The sequence below is a fragment of the Sprattus sprattus genome (assembly GCF_963457725.1).
Source record: "Sprattus sprattus genome assembly, chromosome: 6".
NCBI classification, from domain to species: domain Eukaryota; kingdom Metazoa; phylum Chordata; class Actinopteri; order Clupeiformes; family Clupeidae; genus Sprattus; species Sprattus sprattus.
In genome coordinates, this window is record NC_137925.1 from 19,438,494 (window position 1) to 19,458,732 (window position 20,239).

The window sequence follows — 20,239 nt, forward strand, 5'->3', positions numbered from 1 at the left end:
GCTGACGACAGACACTCGGAATCCTAATGCACCGTTTCACAGTTCCACTCACACTCTGGAGCCTCGCACAAGGAAGACGGAGGGAGTACAGCAGTGGGAGGGGAGTTCAGCACTCCAGGATGGCCAGTAATCAAGGAGGAAATCCCACTTGTACAGCTCCCTGATTCCCTGTTTCCTTACTTATGCGCCAGGCAGACAACATGTGGGAAGTGCACTGGCACAAAATGGCTGCCATCACATCACATCAACCAGGTGGGCACTAAACACTGTTAAGAACGAGATGGGGCCGCTTGCAATATACGACATGGCAAATAACCATGTTACACAGGGGGCAGACACAGAGTGAACTACACTACAGTGTAGGGCTGAGTTCCTAGTTTTAATGAAAGAATGCAATGTCTATGTATGTTATCACACTACATACAGCTGCACTTTACATTATTTGTACATGAGGAAAAGGCTAAGATTTAACTGGAGAAGACTGAGTACTTTACTTGAGCCTCAAAATACTGACCCCTTCTCATTTTCATTTCCATATTGTGAATATTTTTAAACACAACATGATGTTCTCCAAGCCACCCCTCTAAATAGAAAAGCCTCTCTTTGGATTTTCACTCGCTCTCGCACTCTTCTGCAACACTTTCAGTGTGCGCACATGGTTAAGATTTACCCACAGATTTTCAATCCCTGCTTAAGATTTGGGACTGCAGGGCATCCAGAGGCTAATCGTTGCTTTTAATGAAGTATTTCATGGTGTAATTTGAGGTACGGTTTGAATCATTGAAACCATCCTTGAAACCAATGTCTTGTGGAAAACTTTCACTCGGGGTTACCTTTTCAAATGGTCAAAATGTTCATTCAAAAGTTGGATGGAAACCCAGCCATCTCAACTGGTTTCTTCAACATCTCCGTGCAATATCTAGCTATAACTACAGAATTTAAAACATGCCCATAATCCCATGGTTATTACATCGTTTTGATCTGGCCTTGTGTTACATTTCATTTCTTAAATAACAGTAATCTAATTTAAATTCAGATGGAAGTTGCACTATAATGGTAAAACTTTGTTATGTTTCAGTGAACCCTTCTGGAGGTAAAGCGCACCCCCCCCCCCCCCGCCAGCCTGTGAACAGTCCACAGAATTGGTATTTCGACCTCCAGAATAAAAAATGAAAACGCAACTTCACATGTAAACTAAAAGAACAAGATAAATCTCCCCTGGTGTCTTTGTTGGGTTGCATCATCATGCCTTTAAAAAGAAACCCTCTGTTAGCTGCAGTGCAAGGGTAATCCTGAAGGGTGGGATGGAAGGAGGGAGAGAGAGAGAGAGAGAGAATAAAAAGGAAAGTGGGAGGGAAAGAACAAGTAAGGCAGAGAGAGACAAAGTGAGCGAACCAGGCAGAGCAAGAAACGAGAGAAAGAAAGGCAGTGTGAGCGTGTGTGTGTGTGTGTGTGTGTGTGTGTGTGTGTGTGTGTCTGCACACGTCTGACAGATCTGGGGCCGTGGTGTGAGTGTGTGGGTTGGTGTGGGGGGGTGCACAAACAGAGAGGGACAAAGGGGCACACGTCTCACCCTGGCACTCTGGCCGGCAATGAGCTGGTCATCGTCCGTCTGCCTGCTGGTCCTGCTGTGCATATCAAAGTCCTCCGTCTCAAAGTCCGAGTCGTCTAGCTCCTCTGGGGTCTGTGGAAGGAGGGAGTAAAAAAAAAGAAAAAGAGCATGAGGATGAGGACAAGGAGGATGAGAGGGGGGACGGAGAAAAAAAAGGAAAAGGGAGAACAGGAAACATTAGAGGTCTGGTCAGAAGACTGTTAAATAACCCAACTTGCTTATGATCTATGACGAAATCCTTAACTCCAGCCCCAACTGCAGCGCAGGCAGATAAATGCCTTGGCCGGGGCCCTGCTACGGGAAACTGTAAACTCTAAATGAATTTGTAAATCAAGTGTAATGTGCTGCCTGTGCATTTTGAGAGAGAAAATGGAAATATAAGCCAGTGTGAAACATATTGGGGGTAAAACACTTCAATCAGTCTTCCATCTGTCGCCGGTGTCTTTAAAATAAAATAAATAAATAAAGACATGGGGGAGGGAGCGGGCGTGAGTGGGGGTGGGCTGTTGAGAGAGGGTGGGAAAAAAAAGGAGGAATGATCCCCTGCTTCTGTGAAGTGAGAAAACCGCCTTATCCCCATCTTCCATGGTGCCTTAGTGCTCCCTGCCCTGCATGCAGAGCAAGCCCCTTGGAACCGCACTCCTCTCTTACCATGCAACAAGAGGCGGAAATCATATCAAAATATATAAATATAAATAAATATAGCTACGTCCTTGACTGACAAGGAAATGCATTGGGATTTGATATGGCCGAGGCAGGGAGATGCGGCGCCGATAAGAGTGCATTACCCCTGCTGAGGCAGGGCGAGTCGTGCTTATCCGACTGTCTATGCCATCCATTTATGACGACAGTCATGCTGACTGCGGGGCCGCCAGAATGGAAATGCCACGGGTGAACAAGCCGAGACCCTTTCTCCCTTGTGATTAAGTGTGTCCACTAGGCAGAGAAGAACTGCGGCCCAGTGATGCTGACAGGTGGGGGGGGAAATCAACACCTATTCCCCATCTGCACGGAGAGGACGGGGGGGGCGCAGGCTTCAATATTTCATGGCCACAGCTTGGTGAGACAGATAAGCATAAGAATACTGAATAATCCTGGAGTTGAAGGGAGCTGGGACAGGTCATGTTGAGAGGTTGGCTTGGAATGTCAAGGATGTGTAGATTACAGCCCCCGGCTCACCTCCACAGAAACATAACAAACAGCGAGAGTGAAGAGTCATCTCCTCCTGATAACCTGACAGACAGTCAGCAAGTGGCACCAGGCAGAGGCTGCCTTCACATTCTGCTGGGAAAGCGGTGTTTAGCTGGCCAAGGTTTTGAGCGGAAGCTGACTGGCAAACTGCAGGGGCCGCATACTTCCACAACAAAATGAGTCAGAAGATGAATCAGATGAAGGACACAAAAAAAAATCCTGCTAAGGCTGTGTCAAGTTGTCCGAGTTTTTTGTTGTTGTACTATTCCCCAACTTGAAAAAGGGACTGACTCATCCACATGGAGTCTGAGATTTCACAGTATGTAGCCACCTTGGAAACGTGAAAATGAAAGTTTTGTGTGTTCCAAGTTGTTCTTAACCAATTAAACTGAACCCAGGGAGCTGATGTTTTAAACACTTGGGTTTCCCGGGAAAGCATGTTAAAATAGTGGCACAGAATAATACCTGGGACTCTCTACACTGTGGCTCAGGGAGAGTGCATTTTGTCAATAAACCAGGGCAGACAAGAGCCCAAATATCAGCGTGCTCTAGAGACCGCCGGTGGCGACAGCAGCAGGTGAGCTGGAATCAGGTCTGGCCTCCCGGAGCCCACAAGCCGTCACAGCTGCCCAAACTTTTAGAAGGGCTGGCTGTCTGGGAGCCATTAGCACCAGTGACATCTCTGTGTTGGAGGCACCAAGGGGGGTGTGCACATGCGTGTGTATGTGTGTGCGCGCACGTAGGGCTGGGCGATATGGAAAAAAACATATATCACGATATGGATTATTTTATATCACGATAGCGATATATATCACGATATGCCATCTTGCTTTACTGGATAGGGGTGTACTTAAAAGTGTGATCCATCACGACCTGTACCATAATTACGCAGATTGTACTGAACGTTTCCATTGAATCTTTAAATAGTAAGATTAAAACAAAGTGCATGACATTTAGTCCAGTGCTTGTGACTTTTAGTGGTTCTTTAATGTAGGCCTACTTTCAGAAGATAAATCAAGTTTAATTTAATTAAAAAACTTTCTTTTCAATGTTTGTTCATATGCTATAGCAATAATGATGAGAAAAACATTTTCTAATATGGCCACGTATAAAAATAAGAAAATTAAGAAGTTGGCCATTACACATACGCCCCATTGACCGCTTCAGCCCGTTGGTGCAACAGTGAAGATGGTCCTGTAAACAAACGCAAGTAAACGATGGAGCTGCGTTTTATCTGGATAAAAAGCATATTAGCGTTTACATTTCCCAACCAATTTCATTTTTATCTTCAAGGGTTTATGATCTACGTGGAGTACCAAAAAAAACCTCCATGCTACTTAGAATCTAGATAGTTAAGCTATAAACGCCAAAGACATATACACATATGCTATGTCTATGATAATCGCTGCTAGATGCTCACTGTTCTTGTGCTCCCACAGCTCCTTCACTTTTGAAATACTGAAAAGAAATCTAAACTAACGAAATAGTGCATCTTAAACTACAACTATTTGACCATCATTGAGAGAAATGGAACAGAATCTGCTAATAAATGGCTACACTTGTATTATACTCGTATTATACGGCTCTCCAAAATGTTCAAAAAAGTTCCGTTGATTTGAATGGGCCACCCCAGCATTTGCACGTCTGTAAGGTCTTGATTTTCACTGCTGCAATAAAGTAATGACGCTGTCATTAGCAATGGGTGTCGATGCCCAATTGTATAACAGCGGCTGTGGTAACAGTTACACCTTCCTGCAGCGCGTCCATTATTCATTTTTTTTAAAACCAGAATTACATTTCGCGGGCTCTCACCGTCAATCATGTCGCAAGCGTATGATGCAAAGCAGCGTAATGTAAAGCGGTGTCGTGTCGCAAAACCACGTTTTCTAAAATGTATCTTCATATTCTTTTTTTACAGTTGTATAAACTTAGAGTTTGCATAATAAGAAAAGCAAAATGTTATATTAGGATGTGAAATTATATTAAAATGTATATTAGCTGTAATAGTGAAAAAATAAGTTTATCACGATAGAAACGATAGAGGAGAAAGGTCACGATAGACACGTTTCTATCGTCCTCACGATATATATCGTCATATCGCCCAGCCCTACGCGCACGTGCGTGTGCGCGCGTGTGCTTGCATGCGTTTGCGTACGTGTTGGGGGGGGGGGGGGGGCTGCCCAACTGTCAAATCCCACGAGACGTTCGACCCAGGCTAGGAGTGCTTCCATTTACAGAGGTTAAAGACTCTGTCCATCTCGGGTCGCCCCAGCCACACACTTGTCGGTTTGGATTGAAGGGTCGGTGGGGCCGGGCAGGCCGGTAGAGATGCCCGGCGGAGCTATTATTCTGCACGCTGCGGTTTTAACTCGCCTGACTGGATGACACTTGTGTCCACTTGGAGCATGCTACGTGGACGTGACAGTGGTGCCTGGCCCGTCTGATAAACTCCAATTAAAGGCTAAAGGGGAAAAATTGACTTAAGTGCTAATACTTCCCTCCTGAGTTCTTTTCTTCAGTTTGAACAATGTTACAATGCTGAAACAATGATCACCTTTAAAAAATAAATAAATAAACAAGCTGTTGCTTTGGATATTGGGTCTGTCTACATCTAAAAATGCCTGTAATGATCACTTACTCCAATTCAATTTAAGCAGTAGACTCAATACCGCGAGAAAGAAAAAATAAAACAAAAAATAAATATATTGACTTCCCCTGTTTTTAATTATGCGATATACAAGCTCGAAGGGAGGAGACATTTGGAAAATACCAAAAGATCAGCAGTGATTGGCTCCCTGCGTCGAAGGCCATTTAAGCTGCCATGCATTCTCAGAGAAAGAACTCCTTCCATCAATCCTGGGCCACGTTAAACCAACACTGGGCAAGGTAAGGCCCAGCGGGCCTAGGGGCACCGGTCCTAACTGCTTCATCAATCTGGATAACAAGGCATGGCACTGCAGGAGAATGAATACTGTACCAGAGCTCGAGACTCAGCCAGGGTGGGGGAGAGAGGGGGCGTGGAGGGGCCGTGGTGTTGCTAATTAAAACCGCTGTGTTAAATCAATTACTTATTACAATGCAAATACTGTGAAATGGTTTCTTTATCCAATTTGGTGGTTCTTTAGTTCAGAGCTTCTGGCATTAATGAGGACCTTTGGTGCAATTTGGGAAAGCAGATTCCACAGGGAGATGGAGGGCAAACAGAGGTTAGTGAGGTCAACATGCCTTTATGAGGCTGAGGGGAAATCCTTACACTTCAAAACAAAAGGCAGAAAACAGATAATGAGTGCCTCTTCTGTACATGAAAATAAGCATATGGCGATGCAAGTAGCACGTGGGGGCAACTGAGCATTAAGGATTTTCAAAGGAATGACCAGGACTGATGTACTGCATGTCATTTAAATCAGTCATCCTAATAACTTCCTCACTGATCATTCTTCATCTTCATCACCCAAGTCTATTGCCATCCTTCATCTTCATCATCCAAGTCCATTGCGGTTCTTCGTACATTTAACAGAAACGGGTGAGTGAGAAGGGGGATGGGTGGTTGAAAAAAAAAAAAAAAAAAAACCTCTTCATCCAATTATTCAAACAGTGCACATAATCTTTACGATTAATTGGAAGCTCATTACACTGAACGATGGCACATGAAATCTGCCTCAACTAATGGCCCTACTGTAGCCACGACTAGCGTTTGGTGCCTATTTCTGCTGAACTTAACGATGGCCATGGGTTTGTTGTCTGCTCATTGTCGGCCTATTAGATGACGCTTGAGTGCTAGCAAGCTGCCATCTGTCTCCTCTCCGAGCTCCTCTCAGGCAAAGATCATTAACCCATACACAACGACTGCACGTCCAGAGAGTGCAGGCTAGTGCAGTGAAGAGGTTGGGTATTGTCTTCGATTAGCCCGTCACTTGCTACAAACACGTCGCCTCCATTAGTTTGGAGTGTCTACGGGCAATCCCACACACGTCCGGGGTGAGAAAGGTGGGGGGGGGGGGACTTCAAGGAGTTTATTATGTACAAATATATAGGGTTCATTTAGCTCAACAAAAACTAAAAAACTAGGGGCCTTTGAACAATGGATATAAACCACACAGAGAACAACACCTTGTGCAGTGTTAATTATAGACACAAAGAAAGAATTAATACATTAATTAAATATATGAATTTATATTAAAATAAGTATTTCAAGCCTATTTGAGAGCTGGGAATGACTCACTCACTTTGCACAAAGTTTAGAGAGAGAGACAGACACACACGCAAACACTCTCTGTCTCTCTCGCCCCCCATACAAACACACACAAATACACTCCGTCTCTCTTGCCCCCCCCACACACACACACTGAGAGAGAGAGAGAGAGAGAGAGAGAGAGAGAGAGAGAGAGAGAGAGAGAGAGAGAGAGAGAGAGAGAGAGAGAGAGAGAGAGAGAGAGAGAGAGAGAGAGAGAGAGAGAGAGAGAGAGAGAGAGAGAGAGAGAGAGAGAGAGAGAGAGAGAGAGAGAGAGAGAGAGAGAGAGAGAGAGAGAGAGAGAGAGAGAGAGAGAGAGAGAGAGAGAGAGAGAGAGAGAGAGAGAGAGAGAGAGAGAGAGAGAGAGAGAGAGAATAACAAGGGCATGAATAATACACTCACCCTGATCATCAGGACAGCCTTTCTGATGTCACGCACGCCGTCATAGACCAAGCGTGAGGCGTCGATGAACTCGTTCTCGTCCACCGGCATATCTCGTCCACCCTGTATGGCGCTCAGGGCTACCACTGCGGCCTCCACTTGCTCGGTAAAACGGGGCATCACTGCAGAAAGCACAGGATGGGGGGGCAGCCATGTGAAAACTGGAATACACTTCGCAGACACACCCTCTACGCACTCCCGGATGGCACAACAGATGATGGGGTTTGTAGTTCACTTTAAGTGCTACCTCACAAACGTCACAGAGAGGGTCCATGGGGAACTGGTACCCAGACGCACGCTTCTGTCTCATTAGGAGAGCCCGACTTTTCATTATCATCACACGGGACACAGTGAAGTTCGCAGTCAGCTATTTCTTTCATTTGTTTTTCGTTCCTTTCCCTGCAAATAAATTGTTTCTTGGGTGCAAACTGAACTGAAGAAATGAACTTACAGATTGGCCTTTCAATAATTAATTGTGCGCCAGTAAAGCTTTTATGGCTAAGATAAGGTTCTTGCTGTTGGGGCCTCGTTCACTGCTTTCCTGCACGGGGAGGGAGAAGTCCGCACATTTAGACAGCTCAAGGGCCAAAACAGCAGCAAAAAACCCTCCCAACACCTCTGGTTTAGTGAAATGAGGTACTTGATTTAACATGATCCATGACCATTTGCACAGCCATTTTTGACGTGCCTTCCCAGAGACTCAGGGGCCTATCTGTGGCCTAATAGACCCTCCCCGTGGGTTTTTAAGGTGCATTTACATTAATATCCATTCTCATTCACAATTTAGGCTTACGCAGAGGGACCGAATGGAGAAAAAAGAAAGAAAGACTGAGCGAGAGAGAGAGAGAGAGAACGCACCACTAAGCAAGACAAAGGGAGTGAAGGGAGAAATGAACAAGAGGAAAACTCAGGGAGATGGGCCGGAGAGTGGGCATGAATGACACCGAGGGACAACAGGAGGGATGGAAAGAAGAGAAGGAACGAAAGAGAGCGAGAGAGACACGAGGTGGGCTTGCGGAAGAATGGAGCGGTGCGTGGAGAAATAGGTTTGGGGCCAGCCTGCAGGCTCAGGAGGGGAAATGAGGTTTAAAAGTAGTTAAGGGAGCCTTCACGGTCACGACACAGCTTGTCTTCACTCCTCTTTTCCCTTTTTTTAACCTCTCCACCCTGCTCTTCTCTATTCTCTCTGTTCTCCCGCAAAATAAAAAGGGAAAAGACTTAATCTTTTACAACATCGTTCAGACAGGAACAGGTCTGGTATTCAACTTAATAATGCAACTGGAGAATACGTCTTTTTGCGGTGATTTCATCATTTAATGGACTAAAAGAGCCTTCACGCTCTAATGTGAAAATGTGGCAATGTGGGATGCTGGCACTCAACTGGAATGAAATCAGCATAGCTTGACAAGTGGGTTTAACTTCTGTGATTTTCTTGTACTTATTTATTAAAAGCTGAAGTCTGCCATTCGTGCCAAATTTTGTAGTACTTATTTATTAAAGCTTCAGTCTGCATATCGTGTGAAATGTTGCTATTTGAGCTCAAATGATCAAATAATACCCCTCCCTTCCATCCTTTTTCTTTGCTCTGTGTGTGTGGGTGGGGGGTTACACAAAGTAAGTGGGCAGAGAGGGGTGTGTGTGTGTGTGTGGGGGGGGGGTGTACACAGAGCAAACAACAAGGAGGCAGTGAGAGGGCAGCTCAAATGATGCATGGGCACCCCGCGGATGTTCCAACCAGCATCATTCACTTTTGACAAGGGAGCAGCCAGAGCCTGTCAGGAGTGAGTCTCCCACCTCAGAGAAGCATGGCAGGGGGTGGGGACATCCTAATGTGAAGGAGTCACACCTGTATCAGCTGTGAAAAGCATCATGGGAAAGTAGGGGGAACCACAGCTGATACAGTCAAAGAGTATATAACGGAGTGTTTGTGTGTGTGTGTGTGTGTGTGTGTGTGTGTGTGTGTGTGTGTGTGTGTGTGTGTGTGTTTAGTGTATGCAGAACTCCTGATGTGTCAGTCACAGAGGGATTTAGGCAGGTGGGGTGTTTGGGGAAATGTTGCAAAGCTGTGCTGTTTAGGCAACAAAAGCCATTGCTTAGCCTAATTTGCATATTCATACATTTATTCAATACTCCCTTCACAATCTCAAAACTGCATGTGGAAACATTTTTTTGTGTTTCCACGTGCACTCTTGTCTGAAGCAATGTTAAGCCTACACTAAAAGTTTCATTTGTGAGTTTTCATGCTTCATTTTCTCCTACAACTGTCCAACTCCTGAGGAGTCCTAGCATGTACAGAACTGTGCCTAGAAGGTAGCCAAAATGTGGTGGGAAAGTGAATCCATTCTGTTGAGCATTAGGCCAACCACTGAGGGTGACAAGTGGAGTTTGCAAAACTGAACCAGTGTCTCTTGCTTTGTGTGTTATAATTAAGGGAGGCAGACTAGAGAGGAGATGGGCCTTACCTGTGTCAGTCAGGAGCTTGGTGGCTTCCAGAACCTTCTCCGTGTAAACGCCGGGCTCATAGTTGTCCATCTCCGAGGTGACCACATGCACAACTCGGGCAGCACGGCCTCGAATGGCACCGGCAGTGCGGTCCAGTCCGTCCACGTCCTTCTCCTGAAGCGCGATCACGCACTTGTTTACGTCCTCCAGGATATGGTTCTCTGTGATGTAGGGAAGAAAAAAAAGGATTACATAACAAATACAGATGTAAACACGTGAGAAGCCAATTTCCTGCCTGTGCGGCAAAACAAGCACAACAAGAATGCAACACGGAGAGAAGTGAACAGCGCAGGAAAAAAAAAATAATAAAACACCACATTAAGGCAGGAAATCCTTATCCTTCATGGTGTATTTGCAATGTCCCTGGCTTAGAGGATCATTAGCAGGAATACCTACAAGGGCAGCGGGGGAATGAGACACACACACACACAAAAAAAGAAAAAAGACCTGGAGACAAACGCGCAGACAGCTTATAAATGGGCGCCTGTAAAATGCAAATCGACATTGTGTAAACTGCGCTCCGTCCTTGGATGGAGGTGAGAGGAGTCACTCCGCTTTATGCTTAATGAGAACTCTTTAAGGCCACGCCTGACAAGCCGTTTGTGCGTCCTAACATACGTGACAGGATGTCAATTCCGGGCCTGCCGTGGCCAGCGCTCAAGTGCTTTTGTCTAGTCTGGGGAGAAAGGGAAGGGAAGACTAATCAAGCACAGAGAAGTATTCTCGTCGCACACAAAGTGTTGCACTTAAACAGGCTTGTTTTTTTTACCCTTTGAGAAACAATTAACTGTGGTTACCATGTTCATCTTAGTCTCATTAGGCCTCTTTAGCAGATGAGAGTGGCTTAATGCTTTGTGCATGTACAGTCATTGGTTGCCTTGTATGTTAACAGGAACTTTACAGAGGGAATTGTGGTATCACACAGCAGTAGAAGTAGCAGCAGTAGCATCAAGATTTAATATCTTGGATTCAGGTCATTCAAAAAAACATAATACATATGCATGCATACAGATGATGGGCTGCCATGGACGCTACGGGCAGGAGGATCCATTAAATTAGCATCAGAGAGCCATTCCAGTTTCAGCCCGCTAGCTAGCTGCCGAGTCGGCGGAGGGGATGGCGTGCTTACCGGACACACTGAGGAAGTCGTCAATGGAGGTGATGTCGTCCACGGCGTCGGTGAGCACGCGCACCTGCTTCTCCCACATCTCTTTGAAGAGCATCATGTTATCAAGGGCCACCTTGCTGTTGGGCTTGCTCGCCAGGGCCAGAGCCGCGTTAATCACCTGCAATTACAAATTAAAGCCCATTAGGACCCATTACAAGGACTGGCGGAGTGGATGAAGAGAGGTAGGGGGGGGTGGATGGCAGCAGGCATGCATGCAAATCACCACGCATGAACATAACCATGGCTCTGTTGGCCAGTTTGCATTTCTTTCCGTATGTATTTATTTTTTATTTATATAAAACTAATGTCATTTTAAATCACTGCTGGCAATTACAGTACATCTCGGATTAATTTCTAGCTTGTCTGGTTGGTTGGTTGGTTGCTTCACACACACACACACACACACACACACACACCCCCCAGCTCTGCACACGCTCTTTTGGAGGAGAGCTACATTTGTCGAGATCAAAGCCGGAGGATGAATGGGAGCCATTAGGGCCCGAGATGAAAAGGACTCGGCAGGCTGGCGAGGGTGCCTGGCGCTGCCAGTGGGATGCCCAGAGCTGGCCCTACCTGGGGGCAGAGGGTCTCCAGCTGCGACGCTGCCATGCGGACCAGCTTCACTCCCTCCTCATTATTGGAGATGGAGCACGCCAGGTTGGCCACCTAAGACAGGAAACAAGAGAGAGAGAGATTCTTTCAGGTTAGGCTCTTCAGGGAGAGAGGGGGAGGGAGGAAGAGAGAGATTCTGTTAGCCGGTAAAATGTAATAAACATCAATGAATTTAAAACTTGCTGGTCAAAATGTCCAATATAAATGCTCAGACAAAATCATCAAAACACATCATTAAAACAGATGTTTGTGTTTTAACTAAATCAATCAATTAATCTTATTGTCATTATCTTATTTTATTGATTAATGCAGTCACAAAATGCAACCCACTTCTTACACTTAGATTTGATCCAAATCACATTTCATTCTCTGTGAAGCTTCAGGCTGAGCACCGCCAGACACATCATGGTGATTAGCTAACCGAATTGCTCCATTTCTACGGGGAGGGCGTAATCTATTGGAATCGTCAGTAGCTCTCTGGGTTTGTGTGTTGGCCTACAAACGTGACTGTAAATGGCAGCAACCTCTGGAATGGTAAGTATAGGCTCATTCACTTCCTTGGGGCAGTTGGCAGCTCTGTTTGCACAAACCATGTTTTGCTGATGTTGACAAATAAACAATACATAGAATTAACCTCGTCTTGTAATGCCATTGCATTGATAATAATCTCGAGTACCTGTAGCCTAAGCTATAACTTTCAGCATAGGTTCTGCAAAAAATATGGGTTCACAAGGATCTAGCTAGCTAAAGCAAACAAAGCATGTGTTTTTCTTTTCGACTTACAATTCTTGAAAAGTGAGCTTTCTTTGTTTAGTTTGATGTCTTTAGCATAATTCTTTAAATTCACATGCTTAAGCATATCCTTAACATGGGACAGTACGTTTCGATTTGTCCGTTAAATTTAATTCCTTCTCGAAAACCAGGCCGGCAAAAAAAATCAGAGCGAAAACACTGCGATGCGGGCATGGATAGAGAGAAATAATCATGGTAGAGAAGAGCAGAGGGGAGAAATGGAGTGACACACAGAGAGAGAGAGAGAGAGAAAGAGAGAGAGAGAGAAAGAAAGAAAAAAAGAAAGAAAGAAAGAAAGAAAGAAAGAAAGAAAGAAAGAAAGAAAGAAATGTACCAAGGGAGATTGATGGAGAGCGAGGCACAGAGAACTTGAGGTAGAGACAGAGGGAAAAAAATATAGATGAAGACAGACAGAGAAAAAAACAGAAGGAGTAAAATAGAAGAGGTACTCGAGACAGAGAGGGGTGCAGGTACCAACACCCACACAAACGCTCATCCATCACGGAGACGGCATACAACCAGAGGCGCATTTAATGTAATTGAACATAAAAGTCGGATGGTACTGAGATGATTAGACAAAAGGGATAAATAATAAAGCCAACAAAAGAAAGAGAGTCAACGGCATCAACACACACACACACACACACACACACACTCTAAGGTTCTGGTTCCCATCCTGCTGTCTGTGTCTGTACTCTGTAATGTCTCGGTCTGCTGGTAATAAGTGCCCATATGTGTTGACGGGGCTAGGTGTCAAATTCAATCATGGGGACAATAAATTAGTTAGGTATCTATGTATGTTTGTACGTTTGTATGCTTGTATGTTTGTATGTTTGTATGTATGTCTGATGTATGTATCTATCTATCTATCTATCCAACCTGTTCCTCCCCTCATGTTTCAAAGGTGGGGGGTGGAGTCTGAGACAGCTGCCGAGTCTGAGAGATGGGGCCTAATCTGGCCCAGATCTGCTCCAGACTGGGCGCCTCTCTCGGACGGGTCGACTGTGGCGAGCGAGGCAGGCGGAGGCTTCCGCGGATGATTAAATCGCCACTCTTGCTACGATGCCATTACCCCTGGAGAACGTGAGAGGCAAATATTCCTGACACCTTAAAAAAAAAAAAAAAAAAAGAAGAAATCTCACAGGCTGCTGAAAGCGAGAATGCTGAGGTAAGCAAGTGCTGTTCCCGCTGCCAACGTTTATAGTTTGAGAGTAAATTTTGCTGTATTGACCCAACAAATCAAGCTCACCTAGCGCAGCCAATCCCCCCCCACCCCCCCTCATCCTGCCAACCCCCAGACATTTGTGCCCTTCCCTGAGCAGAGGTGCATTATGACTAATCTTATGGGTCACCTGCATTTCCATCAGGCCATATCAAACAGTGTCATTCATAAGCCTGGTGTCGTTTACCATGACAGAAAGGCCACACGCGGAGAAGAAAAACCTGTGGCTGCCCAGGGAGCTTCTTGCATCTAAATGCTCCATAGCTGCCTAGGGGGAGGGGGGAGGGTAGGGAGGCATGTTTGGTGAATGGAATCTTAAGTACACTTTGCTACCCATCATGCACCTCTCCTCGCTGTCCCCTGAAGACAGGAGACTGTTGAAACATTTAAAACCACCTAACACTTCAGATGACAGGCACTCAACTGTGCATGTTAGCACTCAGTACTCCCAAGCTCACACATCAGTGTTTGGGGGGGTTGGTGGTAGTGGTGGCGGTGTACCCCAGGGGATTTCGGGGCTAGGTGCAAATAGAAGGTGTAGGATGAGCTTAGAGACGGCGTATTGAGTCTTATGCCCTTTCCTTGACAGAAAAACGCCATAGACGACTCAGGAAAATTACTTGAGAAAAGACAACCGCGTTGCTATGACATTCCGACTGCACTCACACTAGGCTACACAATTATGGGTTGGCGGATGTTATTGACGTGGGTCATAATGATCGTTTGTCATTTCTGGTGCAAGGAATTGTGGGACGGTATTATCTCCTTTCCTTCCGTCAAAGATGGTCCAGTGTACCCTATGCTAAAGGAGATAAGAAAGGAAGTACTGAAGCACCTTTTCTTCAGCATTTAGATAATTCAACCAGCTCTCATGATGGCCTCCACTAAGATACTTGCGGGTCATTTCCTTCAGTTGGGCGCCTTCCTATGCAAAAAAGGCTCTTCGACTGCAGCCTTGGTGTCTGTAATTTCACAGGGTTGCAGTTTAAAGTCCTGATGCTCCATTTCATGCCACTTGAGGAATCTGCCTCGAGGGCAAGTTGCACCATATCCCATTAACCACTCCAGCACATTGCAGCACTTACACAACATGGAAGAAACCAAACAAACAAACAAAAAAAAAACAAAAAAAAACACAGCCACGCAATCCCCAACACCACCCCCTCCGCACGCGCACACGCACACGCACGCACACGCACACACCCACACCCACCCACACATCAGAGAGGCTGATTCAGTGAAAAATCTATTAAAATGCATATCTGTAAATTACCACGTGACTGGTAATGGAAACGTGCACGGTTATGGCAAGAAATCAATTAATTCCATACGTTTCGTGTGACTTGCATGTGAGGCAAGCCCCGCTTTACAAAAGCAAATTAGAGAACCATTTTAAATGACTAACCTGTAACAGATCTGGAATTGTATCCATTCTTTTGCCAAACACTCCCTGTTGATGCATTTCACTCCCAATTCACTCTAATAGATTAAATGTATTTCCCAACAATAAAACAAGTAATGAGAATAAAGATAGTTCAGCCTGGAGGCTTGAAACAAATGCACATGTATATCTTTAGAAAACAGGTGTTTGGGTGAAACCCTACAAGCCACATTGAGACTGAGCTAATTAATTGCTAATTTTAGGCAATTCTGCAGTGTAATAGTTCTCATCTGCTCGCCTAAGATTAAAGTGGTTTTAAATTGGTCTTCGTACACGTACACACTGGGATGATTTGACCAAACATAAACCTCTGGGGGGGGGCTACCCCCCAACTGGCTATTTTTCACTCTCACAGCCCTGATAGGTCTGAGACTACGTTTACACGGAGCCCCGATCGTCTGAATCCAGAGACATGACACGAACACGAATCCGCTAGCAGTTCGAATCTACCCTCTCTGGAGACCAGATTTAAAAGGTTGTGGATTCAGGGACCCAATCCACCGAGTTTGTGTGGACGAGAGGCCGATCAGACAGCATTTCTTTCCGGATTAAGGCAAGCCAGGTTCCGTGTGTGGACGAGCCCTGAGACGCCTGGGACATGAAGGCCACAGCGGCAGACCCTGGCTGCGCTCTACAAAAGGGGAGCTGAGGAGGCAGCAGCAGCAGCAGAAGCTCCAGCCAGCTTTACTACGCAGGGAACTCATTTGCAGCTAAATGTCAAGCATTTTCCAGCAGACGGACGGCACTCCTGTGGCGTGGGTGCGTGGCTCATTTCCTGCTCCTGGAGGTGGTGACTCGCCCGTGTGACTGTACATCTTGTCACACAAATAAATTAGCGAAGATGCAACAGATCGATAGGCAAGGAATGAGGGCTGGGGTGGGGTGGGGGGTGGTTGCCGTCCAGGGGCAGCAAAGCTTGCGTCATCCGGGCTACGCCCCCACTGAGACGGGTGACTCAGGATGAAGTTGTATGGATGCGAAAGGCGGTGAAATGGTGATTATTCAATTTGGATCCGGGCACTAATTACAATTTCAATATGTTATGCAGACTAGTTGGCAAGAAATCTTTTGAGGGGTGTCAAATGCAATGAATCATGAATCACTCAGACCGACTTGCCCAGATTTTCTTAAGCTTAGTAATTACTGCTGGCACCAGGTTCCTGAAGGGGGAAAAAAAGGTTTTGTAGACAATGTATTATAAATTAGACATATGATGGGCTTCTCTCTCACTCTACCTCGCCCTCCCTTTCCGTGTCTCACACACACCAAACAGACACAACACAAACACACACCCCCCTGGTGTCTGCTTCTGCCTTTAGCTTGTACATGGCAGCAAAGACACTGCAAAATATCTCCATCCCTTGAGCATCCTGGAACCTTTCAGTACACGGCCCAGAGGCAATGGAAAACTAAGCCCATCCTATTTTTACTCCAGTCTTCAGGAGAAGCAGCATCGCAGTGCTGCCACGCAGCTAAAAATCCTCTCAAAATATGGTACTGGTGCTGCAACTGAATGCTGGCTCTTCCAGAAAACTGGCTCCTGTTCCCCCTCCCCAAGCCTCCACACACACCAACCCCACCCCACTGCAATCTCAGGATGCTCAGGAACGTCATTAAGGGAGAAGGCGAGTGAAATCAACTAATCAGAGCAATGAATGAGGCAGCGGCGATGTGCATCTCGTGCCAGGGCAAACAAACAAACAAACCAAAAAAACAATAACAGGCAACTATGCCAGGCAACACCGGTGGCAGCTGCTCTCTAAAGGCAGCCGTGTGAATGTACAGCAGATATGTGAAAATGCATTTTTCAAATAACAAGAAATTTGACCAGGGAATAATTTTGAGTCGAACACATAAGTCTAAATAATATATACAAAATTAGTTAGTTTTGGCACATTTCTTCTCCTCTGGAGGACGAGCAAAAGGGAGAAAGAGTCTCCGAGGCTTTTGTACGAGGAAAGAAATAAAGGAGGCCGAAGACCGGGAATGGGAACAGGCTCCTCCTTATCCATAGCCGTTTGATTGTAGCACAAATTAAAATGGCTTCGCTTTCAGCTAAAGAGTCTGAGCCACGTTTAAATGGACATGGAAATCGTAAATGTGTGCCAATAACCGTGCAAAAAGGCCATCCTTTCCATTCTTCCTACCCTCCCTCCTCTCAATCTTTTTCATTTTTGCTACATTAAATCTGTAGCTTTTGCCCAGAAAAACAGCTCTACACTAGGGGAAAAGTGGCAACAAATAGGTCAAAGACACGAAGTTCACATAAGGGTGGATGCCGTTTTTTCCCCACCATCTCGTAATGTTATGCAGTCAGACGAGATTAAATGGTGCCCTGACCTGCTAAGCCTTAATACCGGCTTTGTAATGGTCAACAAAAAAATAAAAGAATCAACCTTTAAGAACCACAAGTCATTGGGGTAAGTTTAGACCATAACTACACTAAGAGGCAGAAGAGGTAACCCTGGTGTCAGATAGGTGAGATGTAAGATCTGAGTTCTCATAAAAGGATGGTAATGGTAGGGAATTCCTGGCAGTAGGGAGAGACAGACACACACACACACACACACACACACACACACACACACACACACACACACAGGAATTCAAATGCAAAGCACATAGCACGCAACAATCGTATTCATTTTTCTAGCTGTAGGAAACTGCATTAATGTTGAAGATGTCGGGAAAATCAATACATTAAAAACCCTCAATCCACTGTTAAACGGCCATCCATTTCCAGCAGGCCCCTCGGGGTGAGGCCTGAATACTGTGTGAGGTGTCAGGCACAGACAATTCCACACACACACACACACGAGCTGCCACTGCTGCATGTGAGCGGAGGTGCCTATCTGGGTTTGTAATCCCTGCTACAGGCGCCCAAACACGGCGTCAGGTGGGCCCTCGGATTTCAACAGGCCTCAAGCCTCGTCTTGCCAACTGCTTGTTGATCACCAAGCCATAATAAAGAGTTAATTGTGAACAATTCTGTTGTGTTGTTAACAATCACAAGTAAAATGCAAATCGCTACTAACGTGAGCGTAATGCTTGCCGGCAGGGACGTTTCAGAAACCCCAACTCAATGCTTATTGTGTTTCCCTGGTTACTCCATGGTAACAATTAATGAGTAAGCCTTTAATGATCCGAGATTGGGTCTCTGAGCTATACGTGATAGGATTTGTTATCTGCTCAGATTATCATAATCTCACCCTCTGCAAAAACAAAGCATGGGTAACCGCCCCTCCTCTCGTACATATGTTCACCAGCACACAAAGCAGATCATTTCAGAGGAAAGCTGTAGTGATGGATTGTATTTATGGATTAAACGCCACGCTCGCTTTGCTTAAACCTAGCGTCTGGATTGAGAGCGCCTGAAGGCCACCTCTCTCCCCCCTCTTAGTCACTGCCGCAGAACACAGAACGTAACAGCTGAGGGAGAAGTGACTTATCGGAGGACATGTTCTGCTGCTGCTAGCACTTAAAACCCCAGCGAGACTCAGTTTAACAAGCCTCTTACTGCCCCCCCCCACCCCAACCCCACTTTGATTTCCACACTAACCCCTCCTCGCTCCCCGACCACCCCAGCAGCACACCAGTGCCACGCACAGAGGGCTGGGGTGGCCCCACACGGGGAGAGGTCATTTGGAAATGTCACTGGATGACGCCTCTGTGCCAGCTCCGCGCTGGGCAGATTTGAAGACAACTAATGAGGACTGCTAATGTTCCTGTCAGCTGGTTGGCGGCCCGTGAGTGAGTGAATGTGTGCGTGTGTGTGTGTGTGTGAGTAGGTTTTTAGGAGAGTGAAAGAGTGTGTGTGTGTGTGTGTGTGTGTGTGTGTGTGTGTGTGTGTGTGTGTGTTTGTGTGGGTAGGTTTGTGGGAGAGTGAAAAAGTGTGTGTGTGTGTGTGTGTGTGGATGGGACATGAGAGGTAGAATGTGTGAGTGTGACTGCACCATGGATTTAAAAGCCTAAATGATTCCACATGAGAGGGTCGTCTATTAGGAAAATGAAACAGCTAGGGAGATTTTTTTTTTATTGGTCTGAATAAACCATGGGGAGGTGTGTAGGTCTGTGTGTGTGTGTGTGTGTGTTTTGGTGAGAACAAAAAAAATGTGTCTAGGGCAAGACCAGCCTTCCTGTGCAGTATGTCAATAAGAAATAGGATATCCAACTGTTGAGACAATGAATGTATTTCCCCTGAGACAGCATTTAACCTTGGGCACAGAGAAGTTTCGCTCCTCTGGGCAGAGAAGGTAAGAGGGGGAGGGGGGGGGGGCTTAAAATTTGATTCACGACTGTGACCATCCATACAAATGTAGTGTTTGGCCACAACAGCGCTGGTTAGCAGCCTCCATGCATCTGCCGGAGGCACGGCTATAAAAGTGCAGGTCTGTTGACTCAGTCAGTCCCCTTTGATGGGTCACAAAAAAAAAAGATCTATAACTTAATATAAAGGTAACGGCGTACTCTCGCGGATCAAGTGGCTGCGTCAGGAGCTATTTTTATTTGCGATTTGCTTACAGAAACACACTTACAGAAACACACACACACACACACACACAGAGACAGAGACACAACAACAGACACATGCACGCACAGACAGACAGACAAATCCATGTTGAGACCAAATTGTCCAGACGAGACACTGGGCCGACGTAATCAATTGTAATTAATATTAGCATTAGCGCTTCTGTGGTGTGCTTTTTGCCTACCTCGATCAGCTTGTTGGCATGCTCGCGGAAGACTAGGGCATACTCCTTCACTTCCTTCTCGTCGCCGTTCCTGGCCGCCTCGATGAGGACCAGGAGCGGCACGTTGGTCTCCAGGAAGGAGTCGGACACGTGGTCCATGACCGCCTTCCTCAGCTGCAGGGACAACAGACAGGGAAAAAATCTCAACTCAAATTGAACTCGGCACCAACAAAACAGCCTCCCTAAATGTCACAGTCATTATTCGTGGAGATTTACTCTTTTTTACCCCCCTTCCAGCTCTTTCACCTCATCTTTTATATGGCATTTGAGTCTAGT

General features: G+C 45.8%; 1 protein-coding gene across 2 annotated transcripts in view; it reads right to left on the reverse strand.

Annotated features, from left to right (window-relative positions):
- The window catches only part of ctnna1 (catenin (cadherin-associated protein), alpha 1), a 101,121-nt gene that overhangs the window by 26,061 nt on the left and 54,821 nt on the right, over nt 1-20,239 (reverse strand). For both annotated transcript variants that reach the window (XM_080840777.1, XM_080840776.1), the window contains exons 10-15: nt 19,925-20,077; nt 11,719-11,811; nt 11,107-11,263; nt 9,938-10,138; nt 7,437-7,597; nt 1,574-1,684 (exon numbers count right to left, since the gene is read on the reverse strand). In XM_080840777.1, the coding sequence (XP_080696903.1) occupies nt 1,574-1,684; nt 7,437-7,597; nt 9,938-10,138; nt 11,107-11,263; nt 11,719-11,811; nt 19,925-20,077 (876 nt within the window). The remainder of the gene's footprint in view (nt 1-1,573; nt 1,685-7,436; nt 7,598-9,937; nt 10,139-11,106; nt 11,264-11,718; nt 11,812-19,924; nt 20,078-20,239) is intronic.